Genomic DNA, 19,727 nt, shown 5'->3' on the forward strand with positions numbered 1-19,727 from the left:
TTATCTTTGGACTGAGAGGATAGGTTATTAGGGATAAAATCATTCTTATATGATGAATTTCCCCCAGATTTAAGATTTTTTGGATAGGCCTCCAGGTTCCGGAGCTCCAGGCCTCCAGGTGGTCTCTGTACAGGTAAAATTGAAAAAAAATTTTTTTTTTTAAGTTACAGGTCAACTTATAAAACAAAATATGCATCTTTTTTAATATTACTCACATATTTGAAGAAAAAATATGCATATTTTGTTTTATAAGTTGATTTTTAACTTAAAAAAATTTTTTTTTTCATTTTTACCTGTACAGAGACCACCTGGAGGCCTGGAGCTCCGGAACCTGGAGGCCTATCCAAAAAATCTTAAATCTGGGGGAAATTCATCATATAAGAATGATTTTATCCCTAATAACCTATCCTCTCAGTCCAAAGATAAAGCATATACTCACCGTTTACGCAAATGTGTCAGAACTTCCCCCCCCCCCCTTGATCTATATTTTTCCATGTTTTACCTATATTATTCAATTTATGACAATAATATTCCCTCAAGGAGAAGCTAGAAACATTAACAATTGTTTAAGCTTTACAAAAATAAATAAGAACTATCCGTTCTGAACTGACATGTTTATACCTAAATATTCTGAGCTTTACAGCCTAACACGATCGCCCTTCATCTTTTATCTTCAACGAACATCTGACCAAACCTTGCATTTCCTTCAAATTAACTGCCAAAAATACAGATTTCAGCCGCCAATTTGATATAACCAATTCCAAGGACAGAATCCACTGATTACATCCCTCATAACCACCTTCAATGATCAGACATAGGACCCCACTGGATGAGAGGCTGCTGAGCCAATGGGAGTATGTATATGAGTGGATATCATGTCGGGGGAAAAATTGTCATCAACTTAGGTTGCAAACATGGAACTCGCTTATTGAGTCAGTTCATTCATTCATTAGAAGGGGAGAGTTTATGGTAAGCGGGTGGATGGGAGTATCGTTATTTTAGTCCGCTAAAAGTTTCAATTCAGTAGTAAAAATTAAAATCTGGTGTTTATACACTGCCGAACCAGTAATAAAAATCATTATACTGTGTAATCATCTAAAACAAAATAATAAACAAATTGTTACTTTTTATTCGGATAAAAAGTTACAATAACAAAATTGATAATATTAATATCACATTATTTTATTTTCATTTCTTAATTCGATTAAGAATTTACATAAAAATTAATTTGTAATTTTTTTTATGGCAGATTTTATTTCACAGCTTCGACGATTTCATATGATAAAAAAAGAATTAATTCTAAAATGCCACATTCAATCTTTTGAGAAATATTAAGACATTCTAGTACCTTGTGTAATAGGGAATTTAAAGAAAAAAATTGAATTTTATAAATCCTTCATGTTTTTTTTTGTATGAGAAACATTTAATTTAAATTATTTAAAAATCGATACAATGCTTAATTTATCTAAGCGCAAAAGAAAATTTGGCGGGAATGATTTAGGCGACATTTTGTATTAGGCCAAAATATTTAGAGAATCAACTAATTCATCCACAATTTCTGCACAGGTATAGAATGCAAAATCATAGTATGGTCTGCCTTTAGGATCCTGATACCCAGGTTCCCAGGAAAGCTTCTGACTGCTGCTGGCAGTTGCAGCTGCAGCACCACCTGGCAGATGGATAGGCAAGTCAACATGCATGCTGCGGTGTAGCTGATAATTGTTGACGTTGTGGAATAATGCACAGCACTCGGGACACTCATAGAAGAATAATTCATCTTCTTCCAATTCTCTTTCACTTTCTTCTTCGGAAACACTTTCATCTTCAACTCTCTTTTTAATAAAAGGATTAAAGTTAGCATCTTCATCTGTGTAATTAATGACAGTTTCTTCAGCTTTCATTTCATCAGCTTTTGACAAATTTTGGATGTCATTTGGCTGAAAACACATATCTTCCTGGAGGATTAGTTGATCTGGCTTCCAGCCAAAGTAATCCAGTCGTACCTGGTTCTTCTTTTTGGATGCCAGCCTGCAGTTTGGATCCTCCTGGTTGCTTTCCAGGTCATGGATGGATGTGTTTATAAGGACAGGTATCTGAAATCAAAATAGTGTAAACTTGGGAGTTTGGATTTTAGAGACTTGAACAGAAACGAGTGTTCAATATTTATAATCAGTTTAAATCTGTGAGAGAGGGTACAATGGGCTGTTTATTATACAAATCCCCAAAGTTTATAATAAAATTTTCTTGTTCGTTGGCTCAACATTTTTGAGGACTTTAGTTGTTTTGATTGGTTGATTCATTAAGTCAAGTGTTCAAACAACTAATTTTAATCTACATCAGGAGTAAACTGTGTATTATCATTAGGGATGTACATCAATTTATTGGCCATTGTCTTATTACTTTAGATCCCTGTAATATATCTGATGAAAAATACTTTTGAGTTATGAGCTGGTTGTTTGAATCCAGCATAGAAATGGAACTCTTGTCCTGCGGATGAACTCCTGGAGTTTCTCAAACTTCTGGTGCCGCATCCCAACAACTTTTCTGGACTATCCAACTCCATTATTACTGGCTCTTTTAATCTAATTATAAAAATTTAATTTAATCCCAATAAAGAATAAAGGATCTTAAAAACATATAATCAGAATTTTAATGATTATGTACAAGTTTTGAAGATTCTAGATCTAAAAAAAATATTTTATTATGTATAAAATTATTTAGTTTGTACCTGATTGAATTCTCATGTTCAAGAATGAGTAGTTGTTGCAGCTGTTTAAATTTCTTGATGGTAAGGATCAGGTGCACGGGGTTTATATTGATCTGCCCGGGCTTCAGGATGCACCAGCGGTCAACCAGCAGCTCTGTCAGGGTCTTCAGTGGCTGAAAAATAAAAAGCTCTCACTTAGATCCAGGGATCTTAAGGGGGTGTGACAATGATCGATGAATTGATGAACAGCCCAAGTGATGATAAACAAATTTGCCCATTCTGAAGATTCAAATGCTTGGTTGGAAAGTTTGGACAGTAATAGTAAAAGAACCGACCAATAAGAGTTTTAAAAACTTTGGGTGCCAGTCAAATGTAACCTCCATCCATACCTTATCCCATCAAAAATGCTATTTAAATAAAATGAAATATTATAAAAAAAATAATTCCTAGAAAATTGGAATTAAAGAAAATTTTTAAAAAGTTTTTACAAAACAATGCAATATGTGTAAAGTACCCCTCTGTTATAGGGAGTACACTGTGAAGATAAGACTGCAAAACCACCACGCACCAAATTTCTGTGAAAGAAAAGCAACAATCATATTAATCAATTTATGTGCTTACATTGTTTTCTTTTCAGAAAGCACATAAATAAAATGACTGTTGCTTTCCTATAACAGTGGCTCACCTACTTTTGCAAAGAGGTGAGAATCATATTGTAAACAAGTATCTGGGTGTAAACAACTTTAGCATCCCAAGTACTTTGATAGGGCATTCTTCCCATTATAAATCTTACTGTCTGTAATAACCTTCACTATCAACTGTCTATAATGAATTATTTATATCGTAATATTAATTGTCTTATTTTTTAGGACTTTTTCAACCTTATTCCATATGATGTTAACCATACAATTCATTTTTCATACTAAAGAACTAAAGATGTGAAATATGATATGGTACATTGATGTTGAAAGACAATCGATTAGAGGTTTGTTCAATTAAAAAGCTGAGACTCAGGTATGTGTTATCTAGAGAGCAACCTACTCTATAAGCATCATCTGTCTGCTCAGTACATTGAAAAATTAACCTCTGCAAAAGGAGTCTTAGCCACTACCTCACAATTAAAATCAACTGATATTGACTAAGGGAGCAATCCTGAGACAATATCTAAACCCAACCTTCTACACAACTATATGGCCACAGGGAGAATCTCCTGGCTATTTGAACCCTACCAAAAATCTGCTCAAACCCATGAATCCTGATCACCATCCAGGACCTAATACAAGGGCTAAAAAACGAAGTCTTGTTCCTCCTCTGAATTTCAGCAGGCCAAAACTCTTCAGGGACAACACCAAAGCTGCCCGTAAGAGATCACAATCGGAGCCTAATCTGCCAACCCCAACCAAACCTTTCCAAACAACCCATCGTCCTATAAGAGAGGAGTGGATAACCCACCAAACAGCCTCTCGCCCATCCAGAGTTGCGGCAAGGCCAACAAACCTTCGCCGCCAAAAACCTCTAGATAAGTCTAGCAAACCAACAAGGAGGTCAACATCTGAGCACGGGCTGCCTAGCAGAACAACCACTGCACTAAAGGAACTGTTGCTTGAATGCACCCCCAGAGGTAGTACCCCAATTCATTTTACTTCTAATCCACCCAGCCCTTCATTCACAACTTCTCGTGCACCCACCCCTATCCCTACTACTGAACACCCCCTCCAGCCCACCACCCCTACATCACCTAGCCAACCTAAACATTTCTCCTTCAACCAAGAGGAGATAGTTGAAACAGAGGCAGAGGCTGAACTCGAGTGGGACAACTTCAGCCAAGACCTAAGCTTTCAAGAATTCAGAGGTATACTTGAGGAAGCCCTTGACCAGTTATACTTGCAGGAATCATTGATAGAGCAGTATCCAATTACAGAGGAAGGACTCCACGACCAACTACCTGGAGATCTCAATACAACCTCTGAGACCTATAACGTATCCACTGATATATTGGTTCCCCTTAAATCATTCATCATGCCGGATGCACAGGAAATGTTACTGGAGTGTGACAATTGTCAAACACTTGATACAGATGTCGAGACAATTATGGATAGCCTTGACAACAGAACTGCATCATCACTGAATGAAAAAGTATCTAAACTGGATACTGCAGCAGAAAAACTAGGTCAAATCCTAAACTACTTCAGAAGGTTCCCAAATGCTGCATTTACAGATAATGACAAACTGGAAGCCATAGCCCTGAAGAGCAGATTAATTGCCAAAAGTGAGGCAATTCAGGCACACCTTAGGTCTACTGAGCGTCAACAACCCAAGCCTGATCCTCCAACTGTAGAATTGATTAATTCTCATGAAAATTCTCAATCTGCTAGCAGCAGACACCTGATCCCCCCTGTGCCAACACAAAGGACTGACATGTCTGTCGACACAGATAAAACATTACCAACTCCAGCGCCCAGATCCAGCACCACAGCTGCAATTGTGAAAACTGCCAGAGTCACCCAAAAATTGAAGCCAACAATAAATGAGTTGGATGACTTGGCCATGGCATTTACTGAAATCTTAGGTGTCACATGTTCATCTGTTGCATCCTTCCACAGACTAAATGCCAAATTCACAGATTCCATGGCAAAAGCCAACAGATCCATCAACAAAGCTTCTAAGCTTGTAGATGATGCTTGTGCAGTAGATCTGGAGCATGAAGCAAAGGCCATTGATGAACAGATAACTTATCTCGACACTCAAATATCTGATGCTGAAAAACACCTAGATGAAATAAAGGAATGTCTAGGCATTGCTCCAACACAATATTCACAATCTTTCAAGAACACCAACCTACCCATCCCAACTTTCTCAGGTGACCACTATGTGGATGAATATGATTTTTACACTTTTCGTAAAAAGTTCACCATATACATCGAATCAATGCCTGCCCTTGCAGCTGTAGAGCAGGCAGAGATCCTAAAAGCAAAGTGCTTAAAAGGACATGCACGCACCTTATGTGCCTCTGAAAAATCAGTCACCAGTTGTATGAATCTCCTACAAGTTCACTTTGGCTCAGTTGATGCAATCTTTGCAAGGAGAAGGTGCGAAATAATGTCACAAGGATCCATCCATCCCAGTCGTTGGCATACACAGTATGAATGGCTACTGCAAATCCGCGCTATTCTTACCACAACTCAAGAGTTTGCTATTGAAAACGGTATGGAATCAGCTTTATATGAAAGGGCTGACCTACCCAATGCAGTGCTATCCCTCTTACGTGGCAACAAGTACCAAACTATGGTGTCGAAATTTCGTGCATGCACAAACACTTCAGGAATTCAGGATCGCAAAGCCTGCTACCAAGCCATGCTTGATTGGATAACAGATGAACTTTGCCAAATATCATTCTCAATAGCACACTTTGAAAATGAATCTGCTATTGCTAACTCACACAAACAAATGGCTGATCGCAACCAGGATGGTAAACATGACCAGAGAAAAACCAATGCCAATTCCAACAATCAACAAGCTTTTGGATATGCAACCTCTGAATCTAACACTCCAAATGTGCATCAACAAAGTTCAAGAGATGGTAGCAAAGTCAATGGTGAAAATGGGGTTTCTCGACGTGACAAATCCCCTACACCTTTACTTACTTATACCAAAGCTGCAACGACCCCAACTCCGGTTCAATGCAAACCATGTAATACAACACATTTGTACCTATACGAATGCAATAATTTCATTCAAACACCTATAAAAGATCGAGCAAAAGTTTGTGCCAAAGCAAAAATCTGCTTCAGATGTCTCCGCTCTGACAGCCAGATAGACTTTGACAACATTCAGGAATGGTGGAACAACCACAAGAACAACTGCCGCACTGAGTATGTTTGCATATACAGTGAATGCGCCTCCTTGACCCATCGTCGTCAAAAACATATATTGACTTGTGGTAAGCATATTGATATAAACAAACGTAGAATCAATGACTTCAAAAAGTCAGTCCCTAAGGACATTCAACTTCTACAGGGTAATCTCCTTTTTATGGAACATAGGAATTACCATGTGAACAACCCAAAACCACTTGAGGATCCAAATTCTTTACCTGAACCTGAGGGCTCCTCCATCTTCATGTGCCAATTTACTATTGCACCATCAGGCCAACCATTGTTTGTCTTTTTTGACAGTGGCTGTGGCACAGCAGCTATATCCACTGCAGCTGCAGCTGAACTCAACTCTGTCGAATACAGACCAGGTCCAACAATAATGAATGTTGCTGGTGCCCAAATTGTAAAGCTTCCTTATGGCCATGATCGCTTTCAACTTCCATTAACAGATTCTGTTCACTCTGCTTCAATTATAGGAGCTAAAATGGACGAAATTACTGCTCCATTCCCTCAATGGCATCTCACTCAGGCTTACAACGAGCTTGTTGCTCATTATAAAGGTCATGAGGAATTGCCCACAGTTCCTAAAACCACTGGAGGTGTGCCAGTTGATATAATACTGGGCATTCAATATTCCAAGTATTTTCCACGCCGATTATGCTCATTACCTTCAGGCTTATCTCTTTATGTTAGCCCAATCAAAGCTCCTGATGGTCACCAAGGCGTACTAGGTGGGCCACACAAAGCATGGGCTAAAGCTAAAGAAACTGCTCACTTCATGGGTGCCAATTGTTTTTTTACGAATGAGCTGAGAGCACTCCGTTATCATTCTGAATCCATAATCAACAGTGGCCGCTGTTGGGTAGCAGCTGATTCAGATACTGAAACTGATGAGGATGACACAAAGGAAAACCCTAACACAACTATCCTAGTGTCAAGGGAACCCAATGTAGAGATACTGAATAAAAAACAAATTCAGGACAGGTCATTGCGTGCAAAGAAAATTGAACGGCAGTGGAAGGAATTTGAAGACCTTGGAACTACTTCACTCTATCGATGTATCAACTGCAGAGGTTGCCCAGCATGCAAACAGTCCTTAAGTCTGGAAGAGGTCTCATTTGTTGAAGAACGAGAGCAAAGTTTGATTGAGCAATCTGTCTCCTATAATGCTTCAACAAAGACAGTATCAGCATTACTACCCTTCACAAAAGAACCAACAAATGAACTTCAGGATAACAAAGTAGCAGCTGAGAAAGTGCTGAATTCACAGCTTAAGAAACTTTCTAAAGACCCTGTTGCCAAACAAACTGTGCTGGAAAGTCACCACAAACTTGTAACAAATGGATACACCAAGCGAGCTGATGAATTAACCCCTGAGGAACAGGGCATCGTTGATGCCTGTCCTGGGAAATATTACTTACCTTGGAGATATGTTGTCAAAGCCTCCTCCCCTACAACGCCCTGTCGAGTAGTTTTTGATGCATCTATGCGAACTAAAACTGGAAAGAGCCTAAATTGCATCCTTGCTAAAGGACTAAACAAGCTGGAAAAGATTTTAGCACTCCATCTAAACTTCCGAGCAGGCTATTATGCTGTCACCTTTGACATAAAGATGGCATACAACCAAATCAAACTGAAACCTGAGCATTGGTCCTATCAGCGCTATCTATGGCATGAAAATTTGGACTTGAACAGCCCCCTTACTGAAATGTTCCTGTTAACCACAATCTATGGTGTTAAACCTTCAGGAAACCAGACAGCTCATGGTCTACATCTGCTTTCCCAACATGTGAAGGAGAACTACCCTCAGCATAAAGAAGGAGCAGAACTAGTTGATAAGAAACTCTATGTAGATGATGGATCTGATTCCTTTGACTGTAAAGAAGTAAGAGCAGCTACTGTCGAAAGTGTAAGGTTTACACTGTCAGAGGGTCAGATGGCTGCAAAAGCATATGTTCTCTCTCATGAACCACCACCTGCTGAAGTATCAAAAGATGGCAAAAGTGTATCTTTCTTGGGTTACACTTGGTATTCAGAAGAAGATGAAATTGCGTTGGCTCCAAAAGAGATCTTCTTTGGAAAGAGTGTCAGAGGAAAGAAACCAAAGCCAATCACTGGACCACTCATTGAGGAACTAAAAGAGCACTTCACAAAGCGCACTATCTTATCTCAAGTTTCTGGAAACTTTGACCCTATAGGCCTGTATGTTCCATGCACAGGGAAATACAAATATGATTACCATACCCTGATTCAGGAGGAAAACATTGACTGGGATGACAAAATTCCAGACAAATATCTTGAATTATGGGCTGAAAATATCCAATCTATGGCACTTTTGCCTTTAATTAGATTTAAAAGATCTGTTGTCACACTGGATGCGCATAAAGATATAGATCTTATAGTGTCATGTGATGCAAGCCAAAATATGGCTATTGTTGCTATCCACGCAAGGGTCGTTGACCTGGCTGGACAAGTCTCTGTTAGATTAGTAGCTGGCAAATCAAAAATAGTCACTGGATCAACCATTCCTCGTGCTGAACTCAGAGCAGCTGTAGCTGCTGCAGTGTTTGCAGATGTTGCAACCAAAAATCTTCAAGGTAAGGTCAGACGCCGTATTTTTGTGTCAGATAGTAGCATTGTACTATCTTGGCTTAATTCTGACACCAGACCTTTAGCCCTAGGAGTGCGTTCTGCTGTCATTGAAATAAGGAGATTCACACAAAAAAGTGAGTGGTTCCATGTTGACACTGAAAACAACATTGCTGACTTAGGCACTAGAATGCTTGCTACACAACAGGATATTGGACCTGATTCTGAGTGGCAGATGGGCAAATCATGGATGTACAAGCCCTATTGTGAAATGCCAATCAGACCAATTGAGGAGATCAACCTAACAAATGATCAACAGAAACAGGTAGCCCGTGAAATAAAGGTATTACATGCTGACACTAAATCTGGAATAGAGAAAGTAACAGAACGAGCAGCATACAGCAAATACCTATACAACCCATGCAGATTACCTTGGAGAAAATCTACTCGCGTTATGTCAATTGTTACAAAGTTTTGTAGGATTGACAAAAAACAATCTAAATCAAAACCTGTAATACAACCCACAGCCATCCAGCTGTCTGATGGTGAGTTAGAGCAGGGAACAAATTATTACTTCAGGCTTGCAACAAAAGAAGTAAAGAAATTTTCTGACCCCAAGCAATACAAAGATCGGGCAGTAGAAAAAGATGGAATCCTGTTTTATAAAGGAAGGATTGTTGAGGGACTTAAAGTGGAAGACATTAATGGATTGCTAGATGTCAAACCACTTCACTTTGTTAGACCAATCATTGACAGGTATTCCCCAATTGCATATAGCATTATGCTCCATGCCCACCAGCAGCTTGCCCACCACAGAAATGTAAACACAACATTGTTCGAATCACGATCTATCGGCTACATTCTGGATGGAAGGTCCTTAGCTAAAGAGGTTAGAGCAGCCTGTGTACACTGCACTCGCTATAGAGCTAAACTGCTGCAGGCTGAAATGGCTCCAGTTCATCAGAACAGGCTTACAATTGCACCCCCTTTTTACCATTGTCAGATAGACTTGGCAGGACCGTATCAAGCCATCTGTGAGCACAATCATAGGTCAACTGTGAAAGTTTGGGCAATGGTATTCAAAGACCCAGCAACAGGAGCAATTGCTATTCATGCTCTTTCCAAAATGGATACAGATGCAGTTGTGCTTGCCATTCTACGCTTCAGCCACCGCTTTGGATTTCCAGCTGTTTTGTACTTGGATGCAGGAACACAACTGATAAAGGCTGCCAAGAAATCAGAAATCAAATTTGCCGACATTACCAGAACCTTGAACTCCAGGCATCAAATCTCAATAGAACATGAGATTGGCCCTACACAAGCACACAACTGGCAAGGCTCTGTTGAAAGGAGCATAAAAGATATGAAAGCTTTACTATATGCATCATTCTATGGATTAAAGTTAGATGTCTTAGGCTATGAGAGTGCTTTCTCATATATTGCCAATGAAATGAATTCTCTGCCATTATGTTTGGCAGTTTCAGCTGAAAATTCTGGAGAAATTGACCTGATAACCCCAAACCGTCTATTATTTGGACACAACAATAGACGGTCCCCTACAGGTCCCATTGCCATTCCCAACCCAGGAAGATTATTGGAGCAGCAGGAGATACTGTATCGTTCATGGTGGCAAGTCTGGACATACGAACGAATACAGTCATATATTCCTGTTCCCAAACGATTTAAAGAGACAACTGTAGATTTGAAAGAAGGAGACACTGTTGTTTTCTTGAGAAGCCCAGATGAGCTGGTAAATGACCATCTCTGGAGACTAGGTCAGATTGATGAGCTACTTCCTTCTGATGATGGCATTACAAGAAAGGTGGTGATTCGCTGGAGAAAGGATTGGAATGAGCCATTCCGGACCACAACACGCTCAGTTCGACACATAGCAAAGCTCTTCTCAGAGGATGAACTAACCCTAATTGACCAGCTGAATGAAGCAGCACACAAGGCAGACCACCACATGGTTATGAATTACCCAGACCAGTGTTACATATCTACTTTCCCTGATATTAACCTTGGCATCACACTCAGCTGTTGCATTGAGTCCTCTTGAACAGCAGCAGAATTAATGTAAAATAATGTATATAGGTGATTTATCAAGATATCTTGATATCTGTTAAATACACCACGAAAAAAAAAAAAAAAAAAAAAAAAAAAAAAAAAAAAGTGTCATTACAAGGATCTCTACGAGATCTGGTAATTATACAATAATATGTACCCCCTCTACCTATCTCCATGCCAATCACCCCAGAATTCCAAGAAGGCCAGTCAGCGGATACCTGAAGATTCTCCTTCAATCCTAAAGATAGTCCTTCAATATTTATTAATATTTTAATTATGTATAGTGATGTTTAACAATATTTTTTGTTTTGCATGACAACCAATTAAATATGTGCAATATTTTATATTATATCATGTATTTTAACATCAGTTTAAATTATCAATCATTTTTACCCTTTGAAAAAGAATATATTAAAAATTTGTATGAAAATGCAGCCTAAGGTACGTTGAGTACTGGCTGTCATTAGAACCAATCAACAATCTCAAAACATTTATTTTATTTTTAAATAACATTTTGTGACTCCCTGTAAACATTTAAACATGGGAGACTTAACAATGTATTGTAATTTATGCATGTTGGTTTTGTCAGTTTTCTGGCCCCCCCAATGTAAAGTACCCCTCTGTTATAGGGAGTACACTGTGAAGATAAGACTGCAAAACCACCACGCACCAAATTTCTGTGAAAGAAAAGCAACAATCATATTAATCAATTTATGTGCTTACATTGTTTTCTTTTCAGAAAGCACATAAATAAAATGACTGTTGCTTTCCTATAACAGTGGCTCACCTACTTTTGCAAAGAGGTGAGAATCATATTGTAAACAAGTATCTGGGTGTAAACAACTTTAGCATCCCAAGTACTTTGATAGGGCATTCTTCCCATTATAAATCTTACTGTCTGTAATAACCTTCACTATCAACTGTCTATAATGAATTATTTATATCGTAATATTAATTGTCTTATTTTTTAGGACTTTTTCAACCTTATTCCATATGATGTTAACCATACAATTCATTTTTCATACTAAAGAACTAAAGATGTGAAATATGATATGGTACATTGATGTTGAAAGACAATCGATTAGAGGTTTGTTCAATTAAAAAGCTGAGACTCAGGTATGTGTTATCTAGAGAGCAACCTACTCTATAAGCATCATCTGTCTGCTCAGTACAATATGGAAACATTAATAGTACGTACAATTAACAAATACGCTAATAGGAAACAGTTGTGAAACAATCTGGTCATATTTTTCGTTAGAAAGTTCTAGATTGTAATTTGTAAAGTGAAGTTTATGACCAAACAGTTTTAATAATTTAGATATGGATAGTTCCGGTTGAATTTCTTGGGATAAAGTATGCTTTCAGGAAATCACGTCGAAAAGTTTCGTTGTTCTTATTTAGGTAAGGAATGAATCGTATACAAATATAAATAAACAGCAGTGTTCGTCTGCTGGGAATTCCTATACAAGTCAGATTATGGGGCCAGATTGACCATCTAGATCTACTATATCAATTGTCAATACCTTAACAGGACTGACTGTGCTGAGACTAGGGGTGGCAGGTGGATAGGATCTTCTGTTCAAACTGTTTGCACTGCCGTTTTGCAGTTGCTGGCGTTTAGAATAAATAAGAGCAGCCTCATTTCTTGCTCGTAATAACAAACTGATGTTATCCAAACTCCAGCCCTAAAAAAATTATTTCATTATCAAATTGAAGAAACAAGACCGAAAACGGTCATAGTTAACATGTATTGGTACTTAATTTATATATTTGAACCAAAAATGCAATACATATGTTATTATTTTCAGAGAAAAGGAATGGGATTCCTTCTTGGGAAAATTTAGGAATATCGAAAAGGTCCTATAATTTTCATAATGTTTTAGTGTACAATCTAAAATAAAAGTATAAAATTTATTATATTATCATTGCTGCACTACTTGTGGATATGAATGTCCTCGCTCGCACAAAACAAAGCTTTACCGGAGCATTTAGTCGTTTTCTGTTCTCCCTCTTCCTCAAAAACTTAAGAACGTTTTCCTCTTTAGAGAAATCATTCTCTGCATCAACTTCATCAATAACTTCAACATCCTCTTCTTGACTTGATGTTGTCTCATGGAGAGGCTCTTCTATGATTGATCCTTCTTCGTCATCACTGGTTTCTGTGTGCAGTTTGTCAATATAATCTTGGTTCAGCTTCTCTATTTCAGTCTTCTCTTCTTTTGATATTTTTCTTCCCTATAATAAATATTTTTATTTGTTACATTTTCTGAATGAATCTAAAGTTAATAAAAACTGTCTATGAATGACCGAAACAAAGTTCCCTGAAAGGTATAATCGAAATGGTCTATATGTTTTCAAGACCTAAATGTACAGAAAACAATATCATAAGTCTTTCTTTTAGAAACATCTAAGATTTAAGGGACTTGTGAGTTTAGAGCTTTTAAAACATAAAAAACAAACAAATTAAAAGTAAAATACCTGTTGAATACTAAGATTTGAGATGACACCAATGACCAGATCAGGTTCAATATCCAGGTGACGAGTCATACGCTTTAGCAAGCTTGCCAAGGAATACCCAGTTCGTTTGTGTCTTTAAATAAACATTGTTAACAACTTTGCCATTCGAGTAAAGAAGGGGTGATTTTGAATTACAATGCAGATTTTGAAATATTGTAGTTTCAAGGAAAGAGTAAAGGGGGGGGGGGGGGCATGATGAAGGATATGCTTAATACCCACCACTCTCTTGCTTAATGGGAGGGGAGTGGAGGGCTAACTCTAAAATCAACCTTCAGGGTAAAATTGGTGAGAAGACATCGACTTTAAATTGTAATGGAACCCAAAATTTTAGGTATAACCGCGTTGACTTAAAAACTTTGGGTACTTTAATCTACTTGAGATTGGTTGGTTTTAAAATTTTTTTTGTTACCTAATCAAATTAATGTAAATTCTCCCCCACCAAATAGAAGTACTGCTCAGCGCATGTAAAATCATCTTTTTGAAATCATTTACAGCTCTAGGGGCCTAGAGTAGCACGAAAACAAAATACCTTGGAATTCGCCACCATCTTCTTAAAGCTCTATTCTTAATGAGGGCAAGTTGATTGAAAGTGTTGGAGTCCAGCAAAACTCTTCTTGACAACCCAGGAATGGGTTTCTTTCCTGATGAAGAAATATCTATTATTCTAATTAGTTTGAATAGTGCTGGGAAACTATGATTATTGAACAACAGGGACTATTTTTAAAATTTCTGATTGGATGGTAACAGGTTTAATCTTCTTTATGCCAATATAATCCGATTATTGTCTAGAGTCTTACAGAGCAGCGGAAGGAATTCTGCCTTCAGTTATAACAAGGTTTATGCCAAGTCAAGTGGATATCCAAGTCCATGCTTACAACACTTATGAAATCTAAGATTAAGCTATTCTCTTTTTTATTTTTATATAAATATTAGGTAACAAATATCTACCTGTTATATTTTTGGTCCTTCTTAGCCAAAGCCCAATTTGTCCCAGAGAGAGGTCATATGGGCGGTCAACTGATATCTTATGGAATATTCTCTTCTCTCCTTCCCCTTCAAACTCATCTTTTCCTTCCCCTTCTTGCTCCCCCTCCTTCTTGTCAGCTGATTTGTTGTTGAGCTTCAAGGCGTCCCAAGTTTCGATCAGCTCAAGATCAATGTCAAGAGTTTCAGGGTTCAGCTCTGAACAAAAAATTGCGTTGTTTTTTAATACTTAGGTAAATACTTCCTGAATGGCTAAATAATGAATATTTTAACACATTTCTTTTAAAATTAAGATAATAAGGGGGGGGGGGTCGGATCTGACACTTTTGCGTAACAGGATGCATAGACTTTGTCTTAGGAGTGAGAGTATAGGTTATTTGAGAAAAAAGTTTGCTTTTGGGATGTATTCTTTTATAATATTTAAAAAAAAATTGGATTTGGCCTCCAGGTTCAGGTGCTGCAGGCCTCCAGGTTGTCTCTGGACAGGTAAAAATGAAAAAAAATTTTTTTTTGATGAGTTGGAGTTCAACTTATAAAACAAAATAAGCATCTCTTATCTTCAAATATGTAAATAACATTCAAAAAGATGCATATTTTGTTTTATAAGTTGAACTCCAACTCTTTAAAAAAAAAGTTTTTTTTTCATTTTTACCTGTCCAGAGACAACCTGGAGGCCTGCAGCACCTGAACCTGGAGGCCAAATCCAAAATTTTTTTAAATATAAGAAAAATACATCCCAAAAGTAAACTTTTCCCCCAAATAACCTATCCTCTCACTCCTAAGACAAAGCCTATGAGTATGCACCCTGTTTACACAAAAGTGTCAGATCTGACACCCCCCCCCCCCTTAAATTTACTTACTGTTCTTAAGAATGCCAGAGATGATAAGTATGGAGATGAACTCCTTCATAGACAAGGTGAAACCGGAGGCTAGAAGCTTGTTGTACCCCTTCTTCAGGTCACAACGGTGCTCCAACCCTATTTTTAATACCTGCAAAATTAAAAGTTTTAATACCTACAATCCTTGAAAAGAACAAGAACATAAAGCAGGGAAAGTTGCATGAAGTGCATTTAACTGTAAGCATACGTACAAGAATCCCATCTAACATATATAATATTATATCACAATGAATATCTATCAATTAGGCACCACCAAAATAGTCATCATGCTGTTTTTGTGAAAATAGGACAGCCATGATAGAATGTGGTTGAAACTATTGAACAGAAAAAAAATATGCAGTTCAATTAATTCAAGTTTAAATGCACTTCGTGCCACTACCTATTTAACCTTCAATCTTAATTTCGATATTCATGGTCTTTAAACTGTATCTAAATAAACTGAGAAACATATGTAATACTAATTAGGGTACCTTGTTTAACCTATCTGAATCCCAATAAATTGGAACGCTTGGTTGGCAGTTTTTATTATCCAGTGAGGTGTTACTGATGTCTTCTTGAGGCCTGTCCAGGGTCCTGTTCTCCACCCTGAGGCCAGAGTCGTCCAGGATCATGCTGATAAGCTCCTCAATGTCGTTGGCCTTAACCGGCGACAGGCTTTCTTCATTCCATCTAAAAAATAAAATTGAATACATGGGACTTATCAAAGCTTAATTTTGGCACATTTGAAACTTTTCAAGTGTTTCTTGTACTGAAAGAAATGATTACCTACTACCTATATTTCAATGGTAACACCAAAATAATATAATACCTGTCTTTGAGCAAGATTGACCAGCAAGCTATGTATCCAGCCTGCAATAGAAGCATGAATCTACTTCTAGCTTGTTGGTAAATAGTCAAGGCAAGATGCAAGTTATCAACCTCCAATCCTAGAATAATAATTAGATATATGTATGTAGGAATTATTCAAAAGTTTCTTTGGAAATAAAAGAAAAGAATAGGTTTTATGCTTTTATATAGCCTTAGAAACAAAACTCTAGATTAATTGTGTGGGTTTACTATGAACCCGCACAAAACATGTTTTTTCGTCACAGGAGTTAATAACTCGTTTATTTCCAGTTGGTACTAAATAGTCTGCAATAAAAATAATTTTTTTTTCTTCACTACGTAACATCATTTGCAAATATATCTAGTATACTAGGTAATAATTTCTTAGTTAAACTAGCCGAAGAGGAATTTGTTTTTAACTACCAAAAACATTGATTACAAATTTACTAACCTAAACTGCACAACTTTTGTTGCAAATGGGACTTCATTGCCTCAGGAGCTGAAGAGCACATCAGATAACTTGGAAACCAATCACTCATAGGATCATCATTACCAGAATTATCAACAGACTGGAGAGAAGCTTTCTTAAGCATTTCATCCTCAGTCATATCTTCAACAGTTGTTATGGTGTACAGTGTGCTGCCATCAGCTAGAGTTGTTTCTATTGGCTGGGGTGCAGGTGAATCTGGGGGGAACGTATCAGCATTTTGATCAGGGGTAGCTTGTTCTTGAGCAGTTTGTTCAGGTAGACGCTGATCATAACTTTGATCCATGGCATTATTAACAACATTGTTCTGGTTCAGAGATGATAGTTGACTATGAAGATTGTCCAAAGATTCTACTCCCTCCATTTTGACACTGTTTTCTAGCAACATTTGATCAGAAGTAATTTGCAAGTTGTTGGCATTTGTTGATCTCATTTGGAGCTCTTGAAATTGGAATGGCACTTGATTGGCAATCTCTGATAATAACTGAGCCGCCTCTGCAGCATCTGAACTGATGTTCATTCTTGTTATGTCATTGCCAGCTAATGTATCATTAGATGTTATTGACAAGGTATTATTGGCAGCTGAAGAACCATGCTCTTGCTTCAATGGGCTTTCTATAGCATTTGATATCAAATTATTTGACATTATTGTCTGACTGACAGCTGTTGTTGTGAAGTAGTTTGCATCAGATACATTTAAGGATGATGTCATAGCAGAGACTGGAAAGCTTGATGGAACTTCAGGTATACTTTGCATTGCCTCCATAAACAAGTCAGCTGGACTTTGAGCAACATTAGATGCAGGTTTGTATTCTTTATTACTTTCTATGTTTTCCTGTTTTGGTTCAGTTTTCATTTCTACGAACAAGGTTTCAATATTTTCTTTTACTGATTTATCATCAAGGTTGTCTTTTTCGTTATGATTCTCAGTGGTGGGGGTATTTTCTTCTTTTAATTTGTCAGCTTGCAGCTGTTCTTCTTTGACTTGTTCTGCTAGTATTTTCTGGACAGAATTAAAAATCCATTGCTCAACCACCTACAAATAATACTGAGTAAAGGTGCTTTTCCATGAGGATATTCTACAAGCTATGCATTTTCAACTACTATTAATATTTATGTTTTGTATCTTAAGTTAAGCACCTAGTCTATGTCATTTATGAAAATGATAACAAGAGAAGAATTTTTCCAGCTTAATATTGAATAAAACAAAAAAGTGCTAATAGTAGGTAATCATAAAAGGAATAATTTTAGAAAATTGATTAAAACTACAATTACAAGAGTACTGAGAATCATTATTATAAAAAAAGTCTAGAACAATCACCAAAGAACGGAATAAAGTAAATAACAGAATAAAAAAGTACATTTACATTTACCTGGAAAACAGATGTAGGAATTTCTGGTGGAAGTATGACCTCTTTGTTTTCCAACAATCCTTTCAACTCCTAAAAGGGATGCACTTGTAATAACGCTAAGGAATGAGTAAGTCAAAATCAATAATTTCTTCAATGAAGTACTATCTTATCTTTCTTTCTAACAATCTTAGCATGCTATTTCGTAAAAGAAGCAGAAATATTTACTTTCAAAATAATAAATTATCTATCAATATTAAATTTTTTTTTCAAATTACCAGAAAAATTTCATTTGACAAAGTAGGAATTACATCCAAAGGTGAATCATCTATTTGAGCCTGGCATTGTTTGTATTTTTTCATCAGCGTCTTTTTAGAACATTTAAATGTTGGAAACTTCTTCCTAAAATTGAAATAAATGTAATACGCATAATAAAACATATGTTTAGTGTAATTATATGTAAAATCAAGGAAGTAATGGATTAACTTAGGTGTGTCTGTGTGTGTGTAGTCATTGTTTTTAGTGTTTGGACCTAAGTAGTCAAAGAGAAGGACGAGACACTTTTGTATAGCCATTTTCAAGTACAATGTGACTTGACCCGCTCTTTATTACCTCACTATCGACGAGTATGGCAGGTGTCCCATATTGAGTTACCGTAATGGAGCTTTGGATAAGGGTTGTACACTGTACAGATATTATTTAAGTGAAAATTGAGTATTTAAACTACTCAATTTTCACTTATTCCACAACCAGGGAAAGTTGCGTGAATTTATCACGACTGAAAAATTCGAGTTGCCACATGGGGACTCAAACTCCCACCACCGTAACTCAGTGCATTACTTCTGAGCTATGACTATGGTAAATGAGAAAGTAATAGAGTAATCAAGAACCTTATATCGTAAAAGAATAAAATTCACAAGTATTGAAAATAACATTTAATTTGAACAAGAAATACAGAAAAAAAACATTATCTATGCAGACATCCACAAACACATACCAATTTACTACTTCAGAAGTTTCAATTTTCATGAAAAACTTACTTGAATTCGTCTAACCATAGATCACCAAGCATAGGACTCTTCAAGTGGGTCAACAAAATCTGCTTTTTCCGCTGGATAGCTCTCTGGCGAGATGGAGCCAGCTCCGTCAACATTTCCGGTGTCCAAGACCGGCCAGTCAAAGAGGGCGGAGGTAAGTTGGTGCTGGCGCCACCAATTGAGCCTTGCAGGATGCCCACAGAATTTGTGTTCAGTGTTGGTAGTTCAGTCAGTGTTAGCTTACCATTCTTTATCTCAGACCTGTAATAATGTGAATAGCTTTTGATAGCTTTTATGTAAGTATTTAAATAATTATAAATAACTATGAAGTAAGAGGACATTGCGGTAAAAAATACACTGATACCAAAGGCTTAACAGCCACTTAGGGTGG

General features: G+C 37.2%; 1 protein-coding gene across 4 annotated transcripts in view; it reads right to left on the reverse strand.

The window, feature by feature from the left end:
- Window positions 1-1,111: 1,111 nt before the first annotated feature.
- The window catches only part of LOC145319368 (uncharacterized), a 33,471-nt gene continuing 14,855 nt past the window's right edge, over window positions 1,112-19,727 (reverse strand). For all 4 annotated transcript variants that reach the window (XM_080161473.1, XM_080161472.1, XM_080161474.1 and 1 more), the window contains 15 exons: window positions 19,340-19,597; window positions 18,578-18,701; window positions 18,324-18,392; window positions 16,915-17,986; window positions 16,447-16,564; window positions 16,109-16,307; window positions 15,600-15,729; window positions 14,704-14,937; window positions 14,285-14,396; window positions 13,717-13,828; window positions 13,219-13,473; window positions 12,762-12,923; window positions 2,729-2,880; window positions 2,435-2,582; window positions 1,112-2,093 (listed from right to left, as the gene is read on the reverse strand). In XM_080161473.1, the coding sequence (XP_080017599.1) occupies window positions 1,515-2,093; window positions 2,435-2,582; window positions 2,729-2,880; window positions 12,762-12,923; window positions 13,219-13,473; window positions 13,717-13,828; window positions 14,285-14,396; window positions 14,704-14,937; window positions 15,600-15,729; window positions 16,109-16,307; window positions 16,447-16,564; window positions 16,915-17,986; window positions 18,324-18,392; window positions 18,578-18,701; window positions 19,340-19,597 (3,724 nt within the window). In that variant the 3' untranslated portion in view covers window positions 1,112-1,514. The remainder of the gene's footprint in view (window positions 2,094-2,434; window positions 2,583-2,728; window positions 2,881-12,761; window positions 12,924-13,218; window positions 13,474-13,716; window positions 13,829-14,284; window positions 14,397-14,703; window positions 14,938-15,599; window positions 15,730-16,108; window positions 16,308-16,446; window positions 16,565-16,914; window positions 17,987-18,323; window positions 18,393-18,577; window positions 18,702-19,339; window positions 19,598-19,727) is intronic.

The sequence above is a fragment of the Acartia tonsa genome, chromosome 5, assembly GCF_053477335.1.
Source record: "Acartia tonsa isolate MP-2025a chromosome 5, ASM5347733v1, whole genome shotgun sequence".
In the NCBI taxonomy this organism is placed as follows: domain Eukaryota; kingdom Metazoa; phylum Arthropoda; class Copepoda; order Calanoida; family Acartiidae; genus Acartia; species Acartia tonsa.